Genomic DNA, 23,573 nt, shown 5'->3' on the forward strand with positions numbered 1-23,573 from the left:
AAATGTAATCAACAAATGACAAGAGCAGATTAAGAAGACAGAAATTAATGTGTTGCCTTTAAGTGAACCAATAACAAATAATAAACTAAAAGGAAAATACCAGTAACCAGAAAATACAATATGGTACAATTTAAAAGTAATTGAAAATGATTCACCCGAGGATAATCAAAAGACAATATTCTAAACTACTTTTGGGAGGCAGGAAGATAATCTCTTATTGAGAAATAAAATATTCACATTTAAGAAAATAAATTTCAAATACTACATGAGACAAAAATGTGATTAATTATTTATTTCTATTTAGGGAAAATAAATTTTTCTTTACATAGCTTGTTTTCTTGTTTTACATGTGAAACCAAAATGTTCACTAACATAAATAAATATAAATAAATTAATCTTATATTACAAAAGAATAAGATTTACAATTCGCTATAAACACCTTATTTCAGAAATAATAGAATCTTATGTCAATGAGATCTCCAGAGTATTTTTAAAGATATTAAATCAAAGAAGACAATTTTCACAATTCTCTTTTACTGGGGAAAACAAAACAAAATATTTGTCCTCAGGACAAAATTACAGTTTAATCATTTCACAAGTAATAGACTAAGTAGAGATGAAAATTCCTGACAGAACAAGATCATTTTAGAATGTGATTCATCTCTTTTTGGCAATTCTGTTTAGAAGACACTAGATTCTGTTGTTTGTTTTTTGCTAGCCAATTAATATTTTTAACTTTTTACTTTTCATTAAATTAAAATAACACATCTAGTGAAAAAAACAAAAACAAACAGTTATTTCCTTTTTTTCACATTCCCAGTCTATCTCTACACTTTCAGGAGTGATCACCCTCCATTCTGGGAGTTGTTCTATTCTCAAGAGGCCTTAGGTATACTGGGAACGTGATTCCAGACACACTCTTTTGTCCTTGCTTTGTTAACATTCCCAATACACCTTAAACACAAGAATAACATGTAAAACATAGAGAATTACTGCATTTATTGTATCCACTTCTCCAGAACGTTCTAACAAACTACAAGTATTCTGTGTACATGAGTACACTTTCTTCTTAACTCTTCTTTGGCTAAGTCAGATAGCCAATGGCTCCTAGCGTCACAAGCAAAACTGTCAAAGTTATACATGTGTGCCCTGAAAGTGAAAAAAAAATTACAATCAAAATGGCTCATTCACTAATAACAAACCTTAAGTTTTAGTTTTAGTTTCTATGTGATAAAGCAGCAAAAAGAGTTGGTTAACTGGGGGTACAAAACAAATGCAAAATTAGTAAGTTAAAAAGCACGAATAACTTCTGCAGGCGTAATTTAATAGCTATAGCAACGATTAAAATATGACAATTTTTAGTTTCTTAGATTAATAGCAGCCAAGCTAGAGTCATTTAAGATACATTTATACCAAAAATCAATGATTATCTCCTACAGACAACCTGTGAAGTAGAGGAAAGATTCGTTAGATTTAGACACAGAAAATTTCACAGGTACATTTACATCAAGTAATTTTTGTGTAAAGACAAATGGTGTCTTTTAAGATCCATATGCATGACTCGTAAAAAAATATCTTAACACATATTATAAGTTTTTTAAACACTGGACAGCCTAAAAGCCACTAAGCAACAGGAGAAACAAACATGGAACAGGCCAATCATCTCATGATGCAAATTGTCATAATGAAAACATTGTTATTAAGCCTTAATGTATCATTGTTCCCTTCCCAAATATTTGTGGCATCATAGCATCTAATCAGTACAATAAACAGAGTGCGACTCAGGATGAGATGATGAGCATACTGCTGATGCAAGAATGGATGACGTGCGTCACAGTAAGGACAGAGTTAGTGTTAGTCATTTGTTCAACAAAGAAAAACAATTCTAGCAATAATAAAGACTTAAGACTCTATTATAGAGACTTAAGACTCTATTATCCTTTAAGAGTCTGCAGAAACCCTAAGCCCACTGTCTTGAAGGATATTTTACAAGACACAGAAATGTGCTTTTATTAAACTATATGTATATATATATATATATACCTTTTATAATTTATCAGAATGTCTGACTTCTGAGGTATCATCAGTCTCACTTAAATTATGAAACATAACATTGACTGCTTTGTTGTTCTCATGTGTGTTATAAGAGCTGGATAGTAAAGAAGGAAAAAACTAATTGAATTATATAATGTAAATTTCAAAGAACAAAATCAGGCGTTTGCTTACTCTCCCATCACTACACTAAAATTTATTGTAAAAACCCAACACTTTTAAAGAAGTAAACAAACCCTCTGGTAGACAGATATAAAAATGATTAGATACAGTTACATTATCACTTTCACATTAGTTAACTGTATCCTCTGTCCTAATGAAGTTCAAATTTTTAATTAAATAAATATGAAATCTGGAGAATAACCCACATGTATAAAGTCAGTTCTTACCCTTGACAGCTTACACTTTCAAAATAAGGTGAGTGGATTAGTTTTTAAGTGTACATACAAGTGCTATGGGTTTGTATGACATTCCCTCTGTTTCAGAAATTAAGCAATTATGTTTACTGCAAAAATCCCCAAATATAATTCAATAACAAATACTGCTTCTATATTCCAGCATTTTTCATCCTAGTAAAATATCATGGCAAATTGCTTTACCAAAGTATGTAAAGATGCTGATGAAAGCTGGTAAACTCATCCCTTGCCACCCTCTCCTGACTCATGGAGCACCAAGGCACTAACTTTGGTAAACTGATAATGCTTTATAAATTGATAATTTATAACATAATAAATTTATAACACTCTAAAAATAGAGCTGGAATAAGTACATAAGGTTGGTGAATTGACTGAATTTCTTCCAAAGTAGTTGTGTTCAGGCATCTATTCTAACTTCACTCACTCTACATGTTATATTAATTAATCCTAGATTTCTTTCCTTCTGTATAATACACAGATATTATAAATTATACTGAATAGAAAAAGGGTCCATTGATTTAAGACATCACAAAGTAAGACACTGCTTTCCATCATTTTCTTATGTAATGTGGTTACTGTCCTAGAATATACTGAGGGGGGAAAAAAAGACACAAAATCTATTCTCCAGGACAGTAATTACAGACAGAAGGAATGAAGAGGCAACATGTCCAAAAATACAATAAAGCTAAGCAAGTTATCTACTGATACAGTATTAAGTTTTACTGAAAAACAATAGCCAAGAATAGATTTTTTAAAAATTATCAGAATTTCTGCTCACCCTGATTTTCCATAGTCCCAGAAAATTTTGACTAGAATTAGGATACCAATTATTATAGCAGCAGCAACAAATCCTTGAGGGGAAAAAATTTGGTAACACAATTAATAACAACAATGGCATATTCATTGGAGCTTCACAATGACACACAGTAGATATATAAGACAAGTTAAAGAAAAAATGGGAGACATGACTTGCATTTGGTATATGGATTCCTATTGTCACAAGTTCAACAATAAATACAGCATGTTATTTCTCCTGTCTTCTTTGAAAGAGAAAGAAATAAAGTATCAAATACAATTTTTTTTTTTAAACAGGTTTTAGAGGATTCTACAGTGTTTCAACACAACCATGCTTACTTTTAAATGTTTGATCATCAGTAGTTCAAATATAAACTGAATAATGAGTTAGAAGGCATTTTGGAGTTCACTCTCATTTTGTAGGTGAATATATATTGATATCCAGAAAAGTCAAAGTTACATTAAATTTTCACATTTATAAATTTTCTCAACATTACTGCCTCTGAGCAACACGAAATGGACGCTTTATGTGTCTTGACATGATTGTTAGCTTTGGTCTCTGTGGTTCTTCAAATTTTTCAGATAAAAGAAATTCACACACTTCCTTTTCCAGATGACAGCAATCACAAAAAACTTTATTATTATATTATCTGACTTCTTATATATTATCTGACTTTTTAACTCTGAGTAACGGATGGATAATTATTGTAGTGGAACTGAAGTATGTCAGGTGAAGGAGCATGTAATAAGACAGTGGTAACTCTTGAATCAGCAAATTATTCATTTGAAATAACTGCATAAGATGTTAGAGTCTTGCAAGTACACTTAGATTTTGGCTACATTTGAATATTGGGAATACACGCCATAGTCAAGTAGACATGTAAAGGATAAGTAAATACGTGTATGATAAAGGATATAGAAAAATAGGTATTTCACCAAGTATTCTCTTTTTCTTTAACATTCTTTCAATTGAGCATAAAGAATTTATAAATGTCACAATATGGTATTTCCACAATGAGAGGAGAAAATATAACAATATTAGTAAAAAAGTCAAGGCTACCTTGTCTAATTTGAGTTGTGCAGGCTCTTGTCCTATTACTAGGAAGAAATGCTATCCTTCACTGGACAGTTTCCTTTTATCTCTGTGACTTTGGACAAGTTATAAATTATGTGAAACTACAGTTTTATCAGCTGAAAAATATAAAAATGCTACATTATAAAACTACTCTAAGAAGAAAATTAACATATAAAAATCTCAGTACAGTACTGGCTACACAGCAAACATGCAAATATTACTTGAATTAAAAACTGCTTTTATTCTTCAGTGTGGCCAGAGGGAATGATAAAATTGTCATGAATCATAAAATTCATAGTGTTATGATTTCTTGAAACTATACTCATTTAACTTTTGGCACTGTGCTTAGAGTTTTCGAATCCATTATCACATCAAGCTTCAAAGACTTTTTTATAGAAATCATAATTTCTGTCTCATAAATGAGAAAACTGGAACCAAGAGATTAATTACTTGCTTTGAATATTTACTAAATTAAAAAAAGAGATTCAGACCAAGGTCTGACTGAATCCAAAGCACAAAGCACAAACTCTTTTTCTTTTTTCTATATAATACTGTCTTCAAACACAAAAACTAGTAAAACTAGATAGAGCATGAATTCTCAATGGGGGTGATATCCCAAATAGGTAAAAACAAACAAACAAACAAAAAAAAAAACCTTACTGTTTTTATCTGTATAAAGTACAGTTATATAGAAAAGTATATAAATAGATTTAATGAACAGTATTAAAAACTCATGGAGGATGATGATGTGGGTGTGCGTCTAAACAGGTCCTTGGTAGAGAAAAGGAAAGAATAAATACATATTGAGAACCATTGATAACAGATCCAGTAGAAGAATATTTTTTAAAATTCATAGTGCCAGTGTCATTTACAAGGCAATTAGGAAATACTATGAAGATTCAATAGTGCAATTAAATAGAAAACAAAAATCAACTATTTCCCAAGTTCTATCATCTGCATCATTTACTTACATTGCAGTATAATCAAAAGCAATTTCTTTGCAACACAGTTTACTTATCTTTAAAATGATTCACCACACTAATCTGAGAAATAAAATAATTATCAGGATTATGTCTTCCAAGACATCTCTCTCTCTCTCTCTCTCTCTCTCTCTCTCTCTCTCACACACACACACACACACACACACACACACACACACACACACACATGTTGCTGTATGTCTGGGTCAAGAAAGAAGGAGCTCCTTTTTATTTTTTAACACAAGCTGGAATTACATCCAATCTTGAATAGAGTTTCCTGGGAAATAAATCAGATTATAGACCTTGAGAACTTCAGAGAAAAAAATAAGCTCTTCAAACTTTTACTGAATGCCCTTGGTCAAGTAAAAAAAAAAAAAAAAAAAAGTCATCTATAAAACTCATCATTTTTTTGTAAACAGTGAATCATTAAATCATGAGATTGTTTTTTCATTTAGAAAACATTTATTTCTATTTCAAATATAGAATAAACAAAGAATTCCAACTGTTGGAATCTTTCAAGATAAATTGGTTAGCTTTTTAAATCTTCCAGCATTTGCAGTATAAAATAACAATACTAGTAATAACAAAATATCTGTTTTCAGGTTTATTGTCCCTTGATAATTCATGCATATATAAGACAGGGAACTTTGCTAAAAAGTACATAATATAAAAATAAACACTTTTTAAAAATAAAAGTGTATTGTCAATTGAACATTCTTATCAGTATATAAATCTAGCTGTATTGTTTCTTAACAACATTTCTCTTACCATCTTTATAGTTTATTGATTTTCTTGTTAATGTATAACATCAAATATGTCTATACAAAGAAAATACTGTACCAAATGCCAGAATAAACTGCAATGCAGATGTTTTTGGCCTCATGTCTGCACAGCAACAGAACAGTTTTTAAAAGAACTTTGCTTCAAATGACAGAGAAGAGGAAAAGACAAATATGTTATCAAAGGTAGCACTTTTTGTCTCATCTGGAATAGGACAGAGATCTAGAAATGGTAAAAAAAGTAATTTATGATCAATTGTCAAGCACTTGAGGATAAAACTGATTTATAATTGTCTCCATCTTGTAAGTTCCTAGAATGAGGCTCTGAGACAGTGGGCACGCAATACTACTTGATTGATTGGCCTTGTGATCTGAAGTTGTCTTAAAATTACCTTGGAACAAGAGCATGACTTGGAATACACAGGAACATATCGAGTACCTAATGGTGTCCACACAACATGTTGATAAAATGCATTTACCCATTTTCTCTTAGGTACCCATAAACACTGCATTTTGATAGTTTTTCTAAGACAGTTAAAAGGTAATATTCTCTTCCAGGAATATGGGTTGTACATCCCACAGTGATGGCAATTTCTTTTAACTGTCTGGGAGCCAAACTTACCATATATAAGACTGACAGCACCTGAAAAAAAAGAAGAAAAAAATATTTACAAAATTTAAATTTTTAAATTTTATCTGATTTGCTAGAGATTTAATATCTGTACATAGCTATTAATAAAATATACTTGAAAGCTCAAAAGCAACTTCAATCTTTGTAAGTAAAATAATTATAAATTACACATTATTTACTTAATCAAGTTACATAAATACCAGCGCCTATATCTGTTTGACATTCAACATTATAAACAAAAGTTATGATAGCTATTGAATACTAAAACAAAATCATCTAAATTTGGTTCTCTAACTAGATGGCAAGAAACAAGTTTGAAAAGATCAAATAGTAAATAACAACTAAACCCATCTTACCATCAAGAAACTATGAGAAACCTAACTTCCTTTCAGCAGATTCTAACAAAACTCGTCATCTTATTATTTATATTCATCAATGATTATGAATGAGTCAAAAGCATTATTATGAAAAAGCCTGGCTACAATAAATTGGAAACTATTCAATCTTGCAATCTCGGTCAGCTTCACATTTCATCATAGTGCATCAGATCACATTTGAGAACAGCACCAACTGACCTGAAGGAGAAGTTTCTTTTCCTTCCGTTACTCTTGTTGTATAAAAACTCGTGGTTGCTTTGGGAACAGGTGGGCGCTGTGTTGCTGTAATACGAGCAGAGGTGAATCTTTTTGTACTTTTGAGACCCTGGGTCACTGGGACATGTAAAGTAGTGGACTTTCGTGTTGCTGGAAAACGCTGTGTAAATGAAGCTTTTGTGGTGGAGACTTTTTGAGTGGTTGTTGTGGTCTGTGTAGCAAAAGCATTAGCCATGAGGAGAGTTTGGGCAGCTGGTGAGGTCTTTGTAGGTAAAGCATTTGATATAGTGGATGTCTGAGCTGTTGCTGGGGTCTTTGTGGTTGAATTACTTGCTGTGGTAAGTTTTTGAGAAGTTAATGGGGCTTCTGAGGCTGGGATATTTACTGTAGTGGGCTTCTGATGTGTTGGGAATCTTGTATCTGGAACATTTACTGTGGTGGGTTTCTGAGGAGTTGGTGGGACTTCTGTATCTGGAGCATTTACTGTGGTGGGCTTCTGAGGAGTTGGTGGGGCTCTTGTATCTGCAGCATTTACTGTGGTGGGCTTCTGAGGTGTTGGGGCTTTTGTATCTGGAACAGTTATGGTGGTAGGCTTCTGAGATGTTGGTGGAGTTCTTGTAGTTGGAATATTTACTGTGGTAGGTTTCTGTGGTGTTGGTAGGGCTCTTGTACCTGGTGCATTGACTGTGGTGAGCTTCTGAGGTGTTGGTGGGGCTCTTGTACCTGGTGCATTGACTATGGTGGGCTTCTGAGGTGTTGGTGAGGCTCTTGTAGCTGGAATATTTACTGTGGTGGTTTTCTGAGGTTTTGATGAGGCCTTTGTACCTGGTACACTGGTTGTGGTGGGCTTCTCGGGTGTTGGTGGGGCTCTTGTAGCTGGAATATTTACTGTGGTGGGTTTCTGCGGTGTTGGTGGGGCTCTTGTACCTGGTACACTGACTGTGGTGGGCTTCTGAGCTGTTGGTGAAGGCTTGGAACCTGAGGATTTTCCTGTGGAGGAAAAATGTTAAGAAAAAAAATTAGTGAAATATTGCGGGGCTGGGGATGTGGCTCAAGCGGTAGCGTGCTTGCCTGGCATGCGTGCGGCCCGGGTTCGATCCCCAGCACCACATATAAACAAAGATGTTGTGTCCGCTGAAAACTAAAAAATAAATAAATATTAAAAAAAAAAAAAGAAATATTGCTTTCCCAGTGAAACTTTCTTAGCCATTGCTTGTTCTGTAGGCTTTCTGTCCCCACCAAAAACCTAGACTGACTTTTTGGGAAATCTAGTCTTACTGTATATGGCAAGGAGTTAAAATAATACATTGTTTTTGCTTCTGATATTAATTACACCTATAGGTGACTAAAACAGATTTATATTAAGGTCATATTGAGGTTCTCAAACTTTTCCGTATGGGGAAAGAAGAAAAAGGAAACCAAATTTGGAGTCGGTGGTGATCTCATTCTCAGTTCTCTTTATTTTCTCTCCAAAACTGTCTTCCTTCCCGTATGCCAGGACCAATGAACAACAGGATGCTATCACTGAACTGCTGTAGACAGTCACAGCACTGTTGCTTTTTCCAGTGCTTTCAGGACATGTTAGTTATCCTGGAAACCTATTTCACTTCTTTGTTAAGTAATTCATAGGCCTGAGTAAAAATAATTCCCTTTTCCTCTTGTACCAGTTACCAACTCTATGTATCTGTTTAGTTCCTCTTCAGATTTCAGGCCAAAGAACAATTATTACAAAACTTCCATTAAAGACATATTCTTAGAACCACAAATAACAAAATGGCAATGTCTGGGTTGCTTATACAGACTTGTTGTGCAGACAGTGCCAGAGGCTTGTTCTACCACATGCCAAGGGTCTTATCCTTTGTTCTCTAATCCCTCTAAGCTTTGCTTTTCTCCTCTGTAAACTGAGGAGAAAATCAGAACAGATTGATGCTAATTATTCTGATTTGATCATTGCACAGTTGTATATGTATTGAAACATCACATTGTACTCCGTGCAATTGTACAATTATTATGTCAATTTTTAAAAATAAATTAATAAAAAATGAAGACAAAAACAAAAAACCTAATGTAGATTGCATGACATCATTGTAAAGATGAATGGAAATGACTTGGTAAATTGCTTCACACAGCTGTGTCCCCAAAGCAACAGGGTGTATTAGCCAGTACCACAGCCACCCCCATCACACACCCAGTATTCTGGGTACTCAGATGGTATGTTATTTGTTTGTTTGTTTGTTTCCTTTACCTATATCACAGGATGACATAAGGGACAAGTCAATAAAATAAACCTAGCAAGGAACACAGCACTTAGCAGCACTCAAATAATGTCACCATCATTGGAGTAAATAAGGTTTTCATATGGACTTTTCATTTTAAAACCCTTGTGTATAAAAAGTACTCTTTGTTCCATTGAATTAATTTTTATTTTTGATTCAGAGGACTTATATACTACCAAAGGAGTTATATTTCCTGAAAATTTATTTATTTTTTGTTATTGATGCGTAATTTAATTCCACTGTGTTCAGGAATGCATGCTCTGAATAACTTCAATCTTCTGAAATCCATTTAAGTTTCAAGCCTAGCATATGGTCAATTTTGGTTGTAGGTCTCATGCGCACTTGAAAAAAATGGGCCATCTGTCATTGAGGATCCCATATTCTTACACATAAATTTAAGCTCAACTATTGCTCAGATCTTCCATATTCTTAGTGATTTTTGTTGTTCATTCTATTAGCTACCGAAATAGTATGTAGAATTTTCCAACTGTGATTGTGGATTTGTCTATTTTTTTCCTGTCCATTCTTGTCCTTTTCAATTGAAACTATTTTTCAAATGCATACATATTTTAGATTGTGAATTGCAGATTTCCCAAATTGATTCCTTTATTATGAACTGTCCTATCTTCAGGTACTCATTGATATTAACAGAACTGCACCATTTTTGTTAATGTTTGTATAGTACATTTCCCATTGTTTTCAATCAATTTATTGTCTTATCATTCAACTATGTCTCCTGTAAACAGTAAATAGTTAGGTTTTATTTTGAGTCTGACAATCTTAGTCAAATTACAATTAATACAATTACTGATGAATTTAGGTTTCAACCACTATCTATTTTACATTTGTTTCCTTTCCTCTCATTTTCTTCAGGATTAAATAATATCCTTCCTTTATGCTTGTGATATACACATTCTTTTAGAATTCTTTGGTGGCAACTCTAGCAATTAGCATTAGACTATAAGCCAACTAGGCAAATTAATTACTTTCCCCACTTTTTTCAGTACATCTAGAACTTTGGAACATTTACACTGAATTTACTTCCTCTTCCTTATTTCTGTTGGAGGTTCTATTTCTATTATATTCTACATATAATTCAAATCCCACAAGACACAGTATTTTACTCCCTCATGAAGTCAGTGTTCATTACCCATTGTCAGTGTTCTTCATTTCTTCTTGCATGTTCATGTATGACATGGGATTATTTTCATCCTACTTAAAAATTTCCTTTAGTTTTCATAAGGTCTGGTATGCCATTGACAAGTTCCCTCAGTTTTTGTCTGAATATATCTTGTTTGTAGTTTTGAAAGATAAATTCACTGGGTACAGAACTCTAGGTGAACAGTCATTTTCTTTCAGTATTTTACAGTTTTCTTTTCATTGTCTTTTGGGCTGCATTCTTTTTGCTGAGAAGTGAGTAATCAGTGCCTGGTGTATTTCATAGTTATAGAAAATTCTCGGTCATTATCTTCTTCAATATCTTGCCTTCATCCCTTCCCTTTCTCTTCCAACTTCCTCTCCTTCCCCTCTTCATTCTTCTTTTTTCTCTTTCTAGCTCTCTCCTCTCTTTCTAACCTCAGTTAGAATTTTAACATATTTCAAATGTCTCTTAAGCTTTTATATTTTATATTCTTTTTGCCTGTGTGTATAGAAGTCACAGTCCCCTCTGACAATTGGATGAAAAAACTGTCCCACAGAAAAGTGAAAATATGCAATATATATATTTATATATGATTTTACATTTATTTCTCAAGAGAGTTCATAGAATCTTTATAGCCCACATATAGGCCTAAGGGTAAGAATAAACAAAAATATAACTACTGTGAACTGATTACCTATGCACTGAGGTGGCAGGTCACTCCATTCTCCTTCGTTTTCTTTGACAGTACAATAAATGGAGCTCTTTCCAACCAGGTTGAATCCTTTATCACATCCATATGTTATAGACTGTCTATATACATAAACTTCGTGTTCCTCTTGAATATAGCCATTGTCAATTTGGGTTGGTTCTGGACAGTAAATTTCTTAAAAAGAATTACAAATTTTTTTTAAAAAAATATAACTAGCAAGGTACTTTTACAAATAAAAACTAAAACATGATTTTTTAAAAATCAAAATATATCATTTTCTCAGTTTGTAAAAGGACCATCTTTAAAATTAAAAGATCTAGAAGAAGCACCCAGCTTGTACCTTTTAAGTACAGGTTAAGTACATTTAATTGTCCCCCCCCCCGCCCACACACACACACCTTGCCAAGCTGCATATCATGCCGAGAATGGAAACTGCCCCCAGCCCCACACTAGGGAACCAGAAGATGAGCAGGATTTACAAACCAGACTTACAACAATAGTTCTTGGCTTTTGTTCACTATACAAATTCTATACTATTTTGGCTTTGGATCAAACTGTGAATAATTTCATTTCTTTTTGCTTCATCGCCATTCTCTCTTTTGACTACACATGTGGATAATATGGGCAGGAGACCAAAGGTAATCTATTGAAATCCCCATAGTCAAGCCTCTGGCTGCCTCCACCCCCTACAAGTTCAGCATTATCAACAAAGGATGCTCGTACATGTCTATTAAGTAATGGGTAGAATATCTGGAGCTCTAAATGCAAATATTATAGAACATGAATGTTAATCTTGAGATGAATTTATAGAAATAATTAGATTTAAGACACATGTAAACCCAAAATTCCAATAATGTTTGTATGTGCCACACATCAAACCAAGGCTTGAAAAAGTCAATGCTACAGGATGTTAGAGTCAAAAATAGGGCAGTTGGAAATAACTTTAGGGAGGAAATGGAACTTGAGTTTAATCCTAAAATGTTCCCTTCTTCCAAGACAGGAAAGACAGCATAGCTCTTCATTCCAGGGGAATGGCAATAAATGAAAGGAGCTGAGAATTCAGAAATATATACAGATCATTTTGAATAGAGTAAAAGATCTTAAGTGTCAGGACAATATTTTCACTTCTAGAGCAAAAATTTTTAGTATGTAGTAACTCGCAGAGACTCAAGATAAATCTTATTGAGCATAGTTGAAAAGTCTCCCTTGCAGGGGTGGGCGGCGGCTGTGCTCCTCCTCCAATTGGGGTGATCTGTCTACCATGCATAAGATAACAAATAACCCAATCAACAAATGGGCCAAGGACCTGAACAGACACTTCTCAGAGAAGGACATACAATCAATCAACAAGTACATGAAAAAATGCTCACCATCTCTAGCAGTCAGAGAAATGCAAATCAAAACCACCCTAAGATACCATCTCACTCCAGTAAGATTGGCAGCCATTATGAAGTCAAACAACAACAAGTGCTGGCGAGGATGTGGGGAAAAGGGTACACTTGTACATTGCTGGTGGGACTGCAAATTGGTGCAGCCAATTTGGAAAGCAGTATGGAGATTTCTTGGAAAGCTGGGAATGGAGCCACCATTTGACCCAGCTATTCCCCTTCTCGGTCTATTCCCTAAAGACCTAAAAAGAGCATGCTACAGGGACACTGCTACATCGATGTTCATAGCAGCACAATTCACAATAGCAAGACTGTGGAACCAACCTAGATGCCCTTCAATAGACGAATGGATAAAAAAAATGTGGCATTTATACACAATGGAGTATTACTCTGCATTAAAAAATGACAAAATCATAGAATTTACAGGGAAATGGATGGCATTAGAGCAGATTATGCTAAGTGAAGCTAGCCAATCCCTAAAAAACAAATGCCAAATGTCTTCTTTGATATAAGGAGAGTAACTAAGAACAGAGTAGGGTCGAAGAGCATGAGAAGAAGATTAACATTAAACAGGGATGAGAGGTGGGAGGGAAAGGGAGAGAGAAGGGAAATTGCATGGAAATGGAAGGAGACCCTCAGGGTTATACAAAATTACATACAAGAGGAAGTGAGGGGAAAGGGAAAAATAATACAAGGGGGACAAATGAATGTCAGTAGAGGGCGCAGAGAGAGAAGAGGCGAGGGGAGGGGAGGGGAGGGGGGATAGTAGAGGATAGGAAAGGCAGCAGAATACAACAGACACTAGTATGGCAATATGTAAATCAACGGATGTGTAACTGATGTGATTCTGCAATCTGTATACGGGATAAAAATGGGAGTTCATAACCCACTTGAATCAAAGTGTGAAATATGATATATCAAGAACTATGTAATGTTTTGAATAACCAACAACAAAAATTTAAAAAAAAATCTTATTGAGCAGCTGAATTTGTAAAACAAATACAAGCAGAACTGCTCTAATTATGTTGTAAAAAGAGGCCTCTCCCTGCTGTCTAGGTGGCACAAGCCTATAATACAGGTGACAAAGGCCTGTAATCCGAGTGGCTTGAGAGGCTGAGGCAGGAGGATCACAAGCTCAAACCCAAGTATATGGGGTAAAAATGGGAGTTCATAACCCACTTGAATCAAAGTGTGAAATATGATATATCAAGAACTATGTAATGTTTTGAACAACCAACAATAAAAAAATTAAAAAAAAAAAAAAAAAAGCAAGGAGCTAAGCAACTCAGTGAGACCCTGTCTCTAAATAAAATACAAAATAGGGCTGGGGATGTGATTCAGTGGTAGAGTGCCCTTAAGTTCAAATCCTGATATCCCCCACCCCCCAACAAAAGAAGAGGCCTCTTCCTGGCAGCTACCCTGAATAAAAAGTTCAATGGTTCCATATATTTTTAGAGCATGAAGTTTTTTTAAGCAGGAAAGCAATATAATTACATATGCGCAACAAATTAAATTATTCAGGATGGACTTAAGTATCCATAGAATACTGACAAATTTATAAAGATCTTTAAGGCTATTAAGCAAAGCAAGAACAAGCTGTTTTTTTAAAAAAATTTTTTAGACACAATATCTTTATTATTATTATTTTTAATCTAGTGCTGACGATCGAACCCAGTGCTTCACACGTGCAAGGCAAGCGCTCTACCACTGAGCTACAGCCCCAGCCCAAGAATAAGCTATTTTGATTGACACCAAATTAGGGTGCACAGGAGAGAGTCAAAGGGATAACTTCAAAATAAAATGTAAGGGTTATCACAGAAGTATGCAGGTGGTATGGAAAGAGTGAAGAAAGTTGTTCATCAGCCTGGGAAGTCTTCCTGAAGGACTGTAGGACAGACTCTTGATTAGGAAAACAGCAGCCAAGCACAAGAGGGGCTGAAGGACATTCCAGGTGGAAGCAGCAACTTAAGGAATAAGCAGAGGCACAAAGAACTGTAAGGTATATGGAAAAGTACAAGCAGTTTGCATGGGCTGAGCATAAAACATGAGGATGAAGCATGAGTGTGGAGAAGTAGACCTCGCCATACTAAGGAGTTCGGACTTTGTAAATGATGAGATATACCAGTAAGTTTAAGAAGGAGACGTATTTGTGTTCCCAATAGGTCATTCTAGTTAGACTATGGATGAAATGTACAATGGGGTACAGGAATGGAGGTGGGAGGCCATTACTATCAGTATCATCAATGGAACTTGGTCAACTGAGAGTTCTGCCCCAGGCTTCACACTTTGAAGGCTCTGTGCTAGCTCTATGGTGAATGCTTCTCTCCCACCAGTAGGGATATTTGTAGGACTGAGAAGATATGCTCAATGAAAGCCTATCACACCACTTCTTCCTCCATTCTAGAACATGATTCAGGAACTAGTACCCAGAATTCCCTATGCCAATATCCCTTCCAGGTTTCCCTCAGGGATCTCCATTTATAGTCTAGCCTGGGACCTGAAAATGTTAGGGACTGCCCTCACTGCAATACTCCAGGCAAGGAATAATAAACTGTTAGAAGTGATAGAGATGGAGTTGAAACACAGGTTTGAAAAGTATATAGAAGAAATAAAGCAAGACGACCTAGTGATTACACGTGGGGAGTTGAGAGAGGGATCTGGGAAGATAGTCATTGCATAGGAAGGGTTGAGTGCATGCTAGCAGATACCGGCAGTCAACTGAAACCAATTTTGAAAAAGAAAACACTGGCAGAGAGGAAAAAGAGATCCTTCTGTCAGTGAGGCTTCATTCAAAAATAAAATCGAATGTATAATTAAGGATAATTCTTCAAAGTGTTCATTGCTCTTCCTTCTTCATATCTCCATATCAATATCCATCCAGGGACACCAATGTAAACTGATGTGTCTATAGACCAGGGCTGCATACTTGATGGGAAGCAGCTCCTTGTTTAAGAAGTTAATTTCCACTCAATCTTTTTTAGTATTGTCAAAACAAAAAAGTAAACCATGTGCTAAATCAGTACTAGATCTTAAAAGCAGGGCCTCATAGGTAGAGAGTTGGGCTAAGGGTCATAGTGAACATGACTTGGATATGTTACTGGATTGCTTTCCTGAAGGATGTGGACATGAGAGTAGCTGACTTGGAGAGATGGAGAAGAGACAAGAAGGGAAGTACAGACATCAGGATATCTACAATAGAGGCAAGGCATCAAACAGAGAGAATGGGACTGTGCCCACACATGGCAGCACGAAGAGAAAACAGGCTTGTGGTGCAAAAGCTCTTCTATGCTAGAATATATGCTTTCAGTTTTTGGCGGACACAATATCCTTGTTTGTCTGTGGTGCTGAGGATCGAACCCAGGCCGCACGCATGCCAGGCGAGCGCGCTACCGCTTGAGCCACATCCCCAGCCCCCGTAGAATATATGCTTGATGGCTACATTTCTGTGAAACTCATGATATTAGTTGCTTTTGAAAAATACTGGCCTCGGATTGGGAGACTGCTCATCCAGGCTCTGGGACTCCTTGCCTGGGTCAGCTCCTTCTTCCTTTCCATTTTAAATTTAGTGTTGTTTATAGTATCTTTACCAGACAAAGAAAATAGGAAGAATGGCAATGGGTAGTAATGATTAAAATTTTAAAATAATTCTAAGGAGAAAAAAGTAGTAGACCTCGAAATGAGAGCACATGGTGGGTAAGACTGAAATGGGTTCCTTGATGTTAAGGATTCCTTTTATTTGTTTGACTACACATCACTTACCATAGAGTGTTCAGTCAATTAATACTTGATAAATTATATTCAATATACTCAATTCCTGTTCTTAATAACTATTATACAAAAAAATGAACTAAATAATAATTTTGCAACAGAATTTTCAGAAGTCATTTGCAGAAGAGTAAGTTAGGTGTAGAAACAGAGAAGGATGGGAAGAATAAAGATTACATTTAAAAGGTTTGCATGCTATTGGTGTAACTGTGTTGTAGAGAGCTTGCCTAGCATGTGCAAGGCCTTTGGTTACACACCAAGTACTGAAAAATAGATAAATAAATAAATTACAAATAATTTACTTCTCTCATTATTCAGAATATGTGTCTCTACTGGCAAAGTATTTGCCTCGATAGATCCATTTTTTGGGGGGGGGAATAGGATGGGTACCAGGGATTGAACTCAGGGGCACTCAACCACTGAGCTAACTCCCTACCCCTATTTTGTATTTTATTTAGAGATAGGCTCACTGAGTTGCTTAGCGCCTTGCTTTTTGCTGAGGCTGGCTTTGAACTTGTGATCCTCCTGAGCTGCTGGGACTATAGGCATGTGCCACTGCACCCAGCTATATTCACTTTTGATATTATTTCTGTGCCCCATCTTCACTCTGAGAAAGTAAGATTCTCAAGTGCAAAAACTACATTTGTTTTATTATACAACCTACCTTCTTTAATGATTAAAACATAGAATATATTAAAATACTTCTAGGTAATTATTAGCTGATAATTATAATCCTAAATTAAGAGTACATGTAGGCAACACTGAGTCTTAGAAAAATTACAGATCTGAAGACAGGGTTAAATGCATTCTACTGCCACTTGCTTTAGAATATGGGGTCAAGGCATACATACTCTGATTGACAGTATTTCTTTCCATAAAATTGCAGGGGAAAAATCTACTATCTTACTTGACTCTCAGAAGGAATGGTTACATAATAAATGATCAAGTACAATGCAAACCTAAGTTTGTTTTTAATTCCCATTCTATAGTTAAGAATACTGAGACTCAGAGAAGCTTGATAGTTTATTCCCACAGCTAATAAAGTAAGAAATATCACTAGAGAAGGTCTTTCAATTAGCAATGATACCCATTGAAAGATAAGGATACCAGAAATATACACTGTAGATAATTCTTAACGAGCAGAAGTAATTTATCATTATTATTCAACTCTAAAAACAGACTGCTTAGATTTTTAAAAAAGATTTACCTACGCACTCTGGCAATGGTTCACTCCATTTAAGAGTTCTGTCAAAAAGAGTACAGTAACTAGAAGATGCGCCAACTAATCTATACCTAGAACAAAAAGGGGAGAAAAAAATTAAGATATATCCACATATACTTAGCTTTTCTCAGATTCTCTAGAATATCATTTTGAAATTATTTATTACACCAGTAGATGGAGACAAAACAATATTGATATAAGTCCACAGGGCAGTTTAAAGGAAAAGAAAAAACTAAGTTATAAGATATCACATATAAGATATCCAAAGGGTAAAAAAAAAAAAGTGTAGGACACATAGAACATTTTTTATTTGCAAGGGGCATATATTAGAAAACACAAAATGTAGAAAACTTTTTTAAATGACATAGATGACTAAACATTTTATATTTCTAAGTTCCAAAAGATCAATACAGATTTCATGAACTAATGGAAGCATTTATTGTTAAAGGGTTCAAAGTACTTCTCAGATTTTAATGACCCAACTAACATCTGTATTTAATAGACAAATAAAACTGCTATTTTTATTTTATTTTATAAAGTGCGGTGGTTCAGGCCTGTAATACCAGCAGCTCAGGAGGCTGAGGCAGGAGGATTACAAGTTCTAAGCCAGCCTCAGCATGGTGAGGCATTAAGCAACTCAGTGAGACCCTATCTCTAAAGAAAATTACAAAATAGGGCTGGGGATATGGCTCAGTGGTAGAGTGCCCCTGAGTTCAATTCTCAGTACTTAAAAAAAAAATAAAAAACAACAAAAACTATAGGTGGGGGGGGGAGAGGGACAGAGTGTGCACATAAGAGGGAGCATAATTCAATCTGAAAATAGTAAATAAGAAAATGAATGTAAAGTTTTCAGCTGCATTCAAGGCATTGATGGTACTCAATGAGTACATTCCTTTTTCCCTCCATAAAGAAAGGAAAAGAATTTACATTAGAAGGATATTTCCAAACTAGGGATAAATGTTTTTAGCCCATGATATTTCATAAATTGTTTGCATATGGAAAAACTCGGGTGCTAATTCTTATTAAGATCAATTAAAAATTAGCTTCATATTTAATACATGAAGAATTGCTACTTCTGACTTCTTTAAGTATTATCCACATATCTCAATTTTTTTCCTTTAGCAATCACATTTAAAATTTTATTTTAAATCACATATTTAATGAAATCTAAGAATTCAGAGAAGTTTGTGGTATAAAATTTCCTTTCTTGACCTCTTTTACTAAGTTTAACTGTAATGAGCTTATAGCAAAGAATCTTTGAGGACAGAGGTTGTTTTGGTTGCCACCAGTCTGTGAACAATGGTCACAAATCTAGCGATTTCCATGTCAAGTACTAATTTGTTCTTTATTTGTTAAGCATAGAGTTTCAGCATAACAAAACTTACCCTGTGTTACATGAGAAGAAGATGGGTGAACCATAAAATAGGCCAGTTGTGATATTGATATCACCATTTCGTAGTTCTCCAGGATTAGGACATGATTTTTCTAAAATAAAATACAATTTTTTCCATTAAATTACCCAGACACACACAATAAAAAATAACCATGTGGTGGATATGTTAATTAGATTGATTGTGGTCATCATTTCATAACACATATGTATATTAAAACATCATACTGTATCCCTTGAATACATACAATTTTATGTGTTAATTTTACTGTAGTAAAAGGTATAAAATGTAAAACTAGAATTTTTTAAAATGATCAGGCACAAAATTTATCATCCAAACCACTGCTATATTTAATCCTTAGAGTTCTTGAATTCTACCTTCATTTTTTTTGATAAGTTTCAAAAAAGCAACATATCTAGAAGCTCACATTAAAGAAGTGTGAAATTTGTGAGTGAATAAGTACTCCTAACACATAAATATTTAGTTTGTTTAATTTAAAATAAATGACTCTCATAGTTTTAAGAATTATTCTAAATAACAACATGTACCCAGAGTTCCAGCACAAATGAAGAGCTATTTCCCCCAACACCAGATAAGTGAGAACACTTTCAAAAATTATACTCACTTTTACAAAATTCAGCTGCTTTGGACCATGTTAAATTCTGAAGGCAAGTTAGTTTTACAGACTGAGAAGGGTCCCTTGCGTATCCAGGTCGGCACTCATATTCCACAGTGAAACCAACTGGGAAATAATTCTGCATATTATAATCCTTTTTGAGGGATGCAAAAAGTAGCCTAGTTGGAACATCACAGCTACCTAAAAGTATTAACAAAAGCAACAACAAGAAAGTCATATCACCTTATTTTATAATCTATGTTTAATTATTTGAGGAAATTCCTCCCCTTTCCTTTACTTCTTTATACGTACATGGTATTTGACAAAATGTCACTATAGCATTTGTGGTGTACCAAGGGTGTTTGCATAAATACATTCATTTCCTAGTAACCAGAGGCCTTTTAAATAGATCTAATATATAAATATCACTATCACAACTTTTCATAAATATAACCCATTTAAGTTTCCTGGCACAGTACTAAGACTCAATAAATGTTACCCTGCTATGGCCCTGAGGAATTACACAGCACCACGACATGAGGTACAGGGATACATAACAAATATTCCAGACCCCTGGCCTAATGTTCTGAACAACAACAATAATAGCTAATATTCGTTGAACACTTAGTTTTGCACATATAAATTCGTTTAATTTATATTAAACAAGGATCTGATGAGCCAATTGTGTACATTATGCACAAACTGTAAACAGCTGGGCAAATGTGAGCCGATAGAGAGGCTTGGTGTACAGGAAGGGACACTGGATTAATAGTCCAAAATTCCAAGCTTGACTTTGGCTCTTTTGCATTAGAGATGCTGACTTGAGGGGGTTATTTACCTTGTGGGAGCTTGTTTTCTCAAGTGTGAGAGAGGAATAAGGGTCCCTGCTGAAGTCATGTGGATGTCTGGAGGATTAGGTGAAGCAATAGGTGTGGAAGGGTTATAAACTAAACACAAAGCACGTGCAAAGGCTTGGAAGCTTCATCCTACTACCGTCTATCAGGAGTAGACAGAAATATAAAGTTAGAGCCTATTTCACACATGGTTTCAAAGACTATTTGTGGCAGTTTCTGTATTTATTATAGTTTCCATTGGTCCAAGGTTTTGAAAAGCAGGAATTAAGTGTTTGTTTGTTTGTTTAATCTTTGCTTGTATACAGTCATGCACTCCATAATGATTTTTTTAGTCAAGCATGAACTGCATATATAATAGTGGTCCCATAAGATTATAATAGAGCCCCAAACTTCCTATCACTTAGTGATGTCATAGCCATCATAATGTAATATCATTCAGCATGTGTTTGCAGGGACGCTGATGGAAACAAATATTCTGTGTTGTCAGTCACATAAATTTATAGTAAATGTAATTATGCATAGTACATAAAACTTGATACTGATGACTGTTGTTAGTTTATGTATTACTATATTATATTTTTATTTTAAAGTATACTCTTTCTACTTTTCTTTTTTATCACAGGATATAATAGCTCCATGCCTGTGACTGTCCCTGAAGACCTTCCACTGGGACAGGATATGAAGGTAAAGATAGTGATATTGATAATTCAGACCCTGTGTAGGCCTGGGCTAATGTATGTGTTTGTGTCTTAGTTTTTAACATAAAAAGTTTTAAAAAGTAAAAAAATTTAATAATCTTAAAAATAGAAAAAGCATATAGAAAAAGGATAATAAGGAAAAGTAATTTTGTACAGCTGTACAAGATGTTTGTGTTTTAAGCTAAGTGCTATTATAAAAGCATCAAAGTTAAAAAAAAAAATCAAGCTGGACATAGTGGCACATGCCTGTAGTCCTATCTACTAAAGCGTCTGAGACAGAAGGATCATTTGAGATCAGGAGTCTGGGGGTCAGCCTAGGCAACACATAGAGATCCTGATGTTAAAAAAATTAAAAAGTTTATAAAGAAGTTACAGTAAGCCAAGGTAAATTGATTATTGAAGGTTTTTTTTTTTTTTTAATAAATTTATCAGTCTTAAGTGTACAGAATTTAAAAAGTCTTCAGTAGTGGGATAATAATGTCCTAAGACTCACATTCACTCACTACTCACTCACTAACTCACCCAGAGCAACTTCCTGTCCTGCAAGTTCCATTCATGGTAAGAACCCTACACAGGTGCACCAATTTTAATTTTTACTGCATGTTTTCTATGTTAGGATATGTCTAGACACACACACACACACACACACACACACTGTACTACAGTTCCCTACAGTATTCAGTATAGTAACATGCTATCAGGTTTGCACCTAGGACTAACAGGCTACACTATATAGCCCAGGTGTGTAGTAGCTGTATTATTAAGGTTTGCGTAAGTACAGTCCATGTAGTTCAGATAACAAAATCGCCCAAAGACACATTTCTCAGAACATAATTCCATCATTAAGGGACACATGACTATCTCAAGGCTAATACAGGGTTATGTATGTAATAGATTTGGAAATAAATTTAGAGAATTTAAAATGTCACTTCAGAGCTATACTTGCTAAGTCCTACTTAACAAAATGAAATTTAAGAAAACAGAACACCTAGGTATGCATCTCAAGGTAACTGCCAAATATATTCACATATAATTTACTCCCTAAACAGTACCTATTGTTTACTTTCTCTATTAGCCCATTTGGGAGGTGCAGTGTTAGGGGAAAAAAAAAAAAACTCTTAATGAAGAAGCAGGGAAGTAATGCCTTCAATTAGCTGGTGTGTGAAATGCCAACACAGTATACACTGGGGTTTAATAATGCTAGAAAACTATCAATTACCAGTCACTCCAAAGAGATATAATAGTACACTGAACAAGACACAGTCCATTCCCATAACTTTTCTAAAATGAAATGAAGAACTTACGATTACAGAATTCTATAAACTCTGACCATTGATTGTTGGAAAGACAGACCACTGAGTCTGGCTTCCCAGGAATTTTGACAAAGCCTTCGTTGCATTTATATGTTATTGTGGTTTTCTCAGGAAAACTGGTACTCCCTTCAAGAGTTGGCTGGGCATTAGGCACTTCTGGCGGAAGGCCGCAGTCACCTAGAGAGGAAGAAGCAGACCTTAAGGAAATACTCCTTTTCAGTTCCCAGCAATATTCTTTTCCAAGAGTTCCTTCGAATAGGGGAAGTGTCCATGGCTTCTGAGAAACCTCTACTTCTGCCCAAAGCTGAACTGGCATACCAAGAACTTGATAGGTCTAACGTCTTGTCAATTAATTCAAGACTAAAGTTGAGAGCAAATAACCCCTCCTTTTTACTTAAAAAAAAAAAAAAAAAAGTGGTTTGGAATTTACTGTGAGTCTACGTTGATGCTGTTGCCAGGCACACCCAGCAAGAGACACAAGTGCACAGGGCTGTGTCATAGGCGTAAGTGGACAGCTCCTTGGCCTCCCACCCTTGAAGAGCGGACTTGCTGGGGGGGGTTGAAAATGCATGCTCTGAAAGTCCTTTCAGTTGCCCCAGGTTTGGCTGCTCCTGAAAGCCAGCTTGTACTTCCTCAACCCTTCACACCTGTCCCCAAAGCCAAGCCAGCCGGGAGCCGGCACCACGGAGACGCTCTTCCCACCCGGGGATCAAGTCAGCAGGAGCCCTGAGTCTGAAGTCTGAAGTCTTGAGTCTCAAGGTGGAGGGTGACCGAACAATGACTACACAAGGACCACAGCCTCCCTTCCGGGTCCGCAGTCCCTCGGCGCAGTCACCGGGACAGACCTGAGCGCTCCCCCACACCCGACAAGCTTAGCGG

General features: G+C 35.3%; 1 protein-coding gene across 17 annotated transcripts; it reads right to left on the reverse strand.

The window, feature by feature from the left end:
• Positions 1 to 277: 277 nt before the first annotated feature.
• On the reverse strand, positions 278 to 23,562 carry Cd55 (CD55 molecule (Cromer blood group)). 17 transcript variants are annotated; one of them, XM_048809489.1, is made up of 12 exons: positions 22,686 to 23,025; positions 19,839 to 20,030; positions 19,208 to 19,307; positions 17,808 to 17,893; positions 11,433 to 11,621; positions 8,045 to 8,311; positions 7,304 to 7,387; positions 6,720 to 6,740; positions 3,247 to 3,319; positions 2,044 to 2,149; positions 1,414 to 1,444; positions 983 to 1,149 (listed from the first exon to the last, which is right to left on the reverse strand). In XM_048809489.1, exons 1-10 carry the CDS (start codon positions 23,008 to 23,010, stop codon positions 2,047 to 2,049), a joined length of 1,440 nt encoding a protein of 479 aa, XP_048665446.1. In that variant the 5' UTR covers positions 23,011 to 23,025; the 3' UTR covers positions 983 to 1,149; positions 1,414 to 1,444; positions 2,044 to 2,046. The 17 variants fall into 17 exon arrangements, with proteins under 17 accessions (XP_048665454.1, XP_048665448.1, XP_048665445.1 ...); XM_048809497.1 differs by lacking the exon at positions 2,044 to 2,149 and having other exon boundaries at positions 278 to 1,149; positions 8,147 to 8,311; XM_048809491.1 differs by lacking the exon at positions 2,044 to 2,149 and having other exon boundaries at positions 278 to 1,149.
• Between the last annotated feature and the right edge of the window lie 11 nt (positions 23,563 to 23,573).

The sequence above is a fragment of the Marmota marmota genome, unplaced genomic scaffold (assembly GCF_001458135.2).
Source record: "Marmota marmota marmota unplaced genomic scaffold, marMar, whole genome shotgun sequence".
Taxonomy (NCBI): domain Eukaryota; kingdom Metazoa; phylum Chordata; class Mammalia; order Rodentia; family Sciuridae; genus Marmota; species Marmota marmota.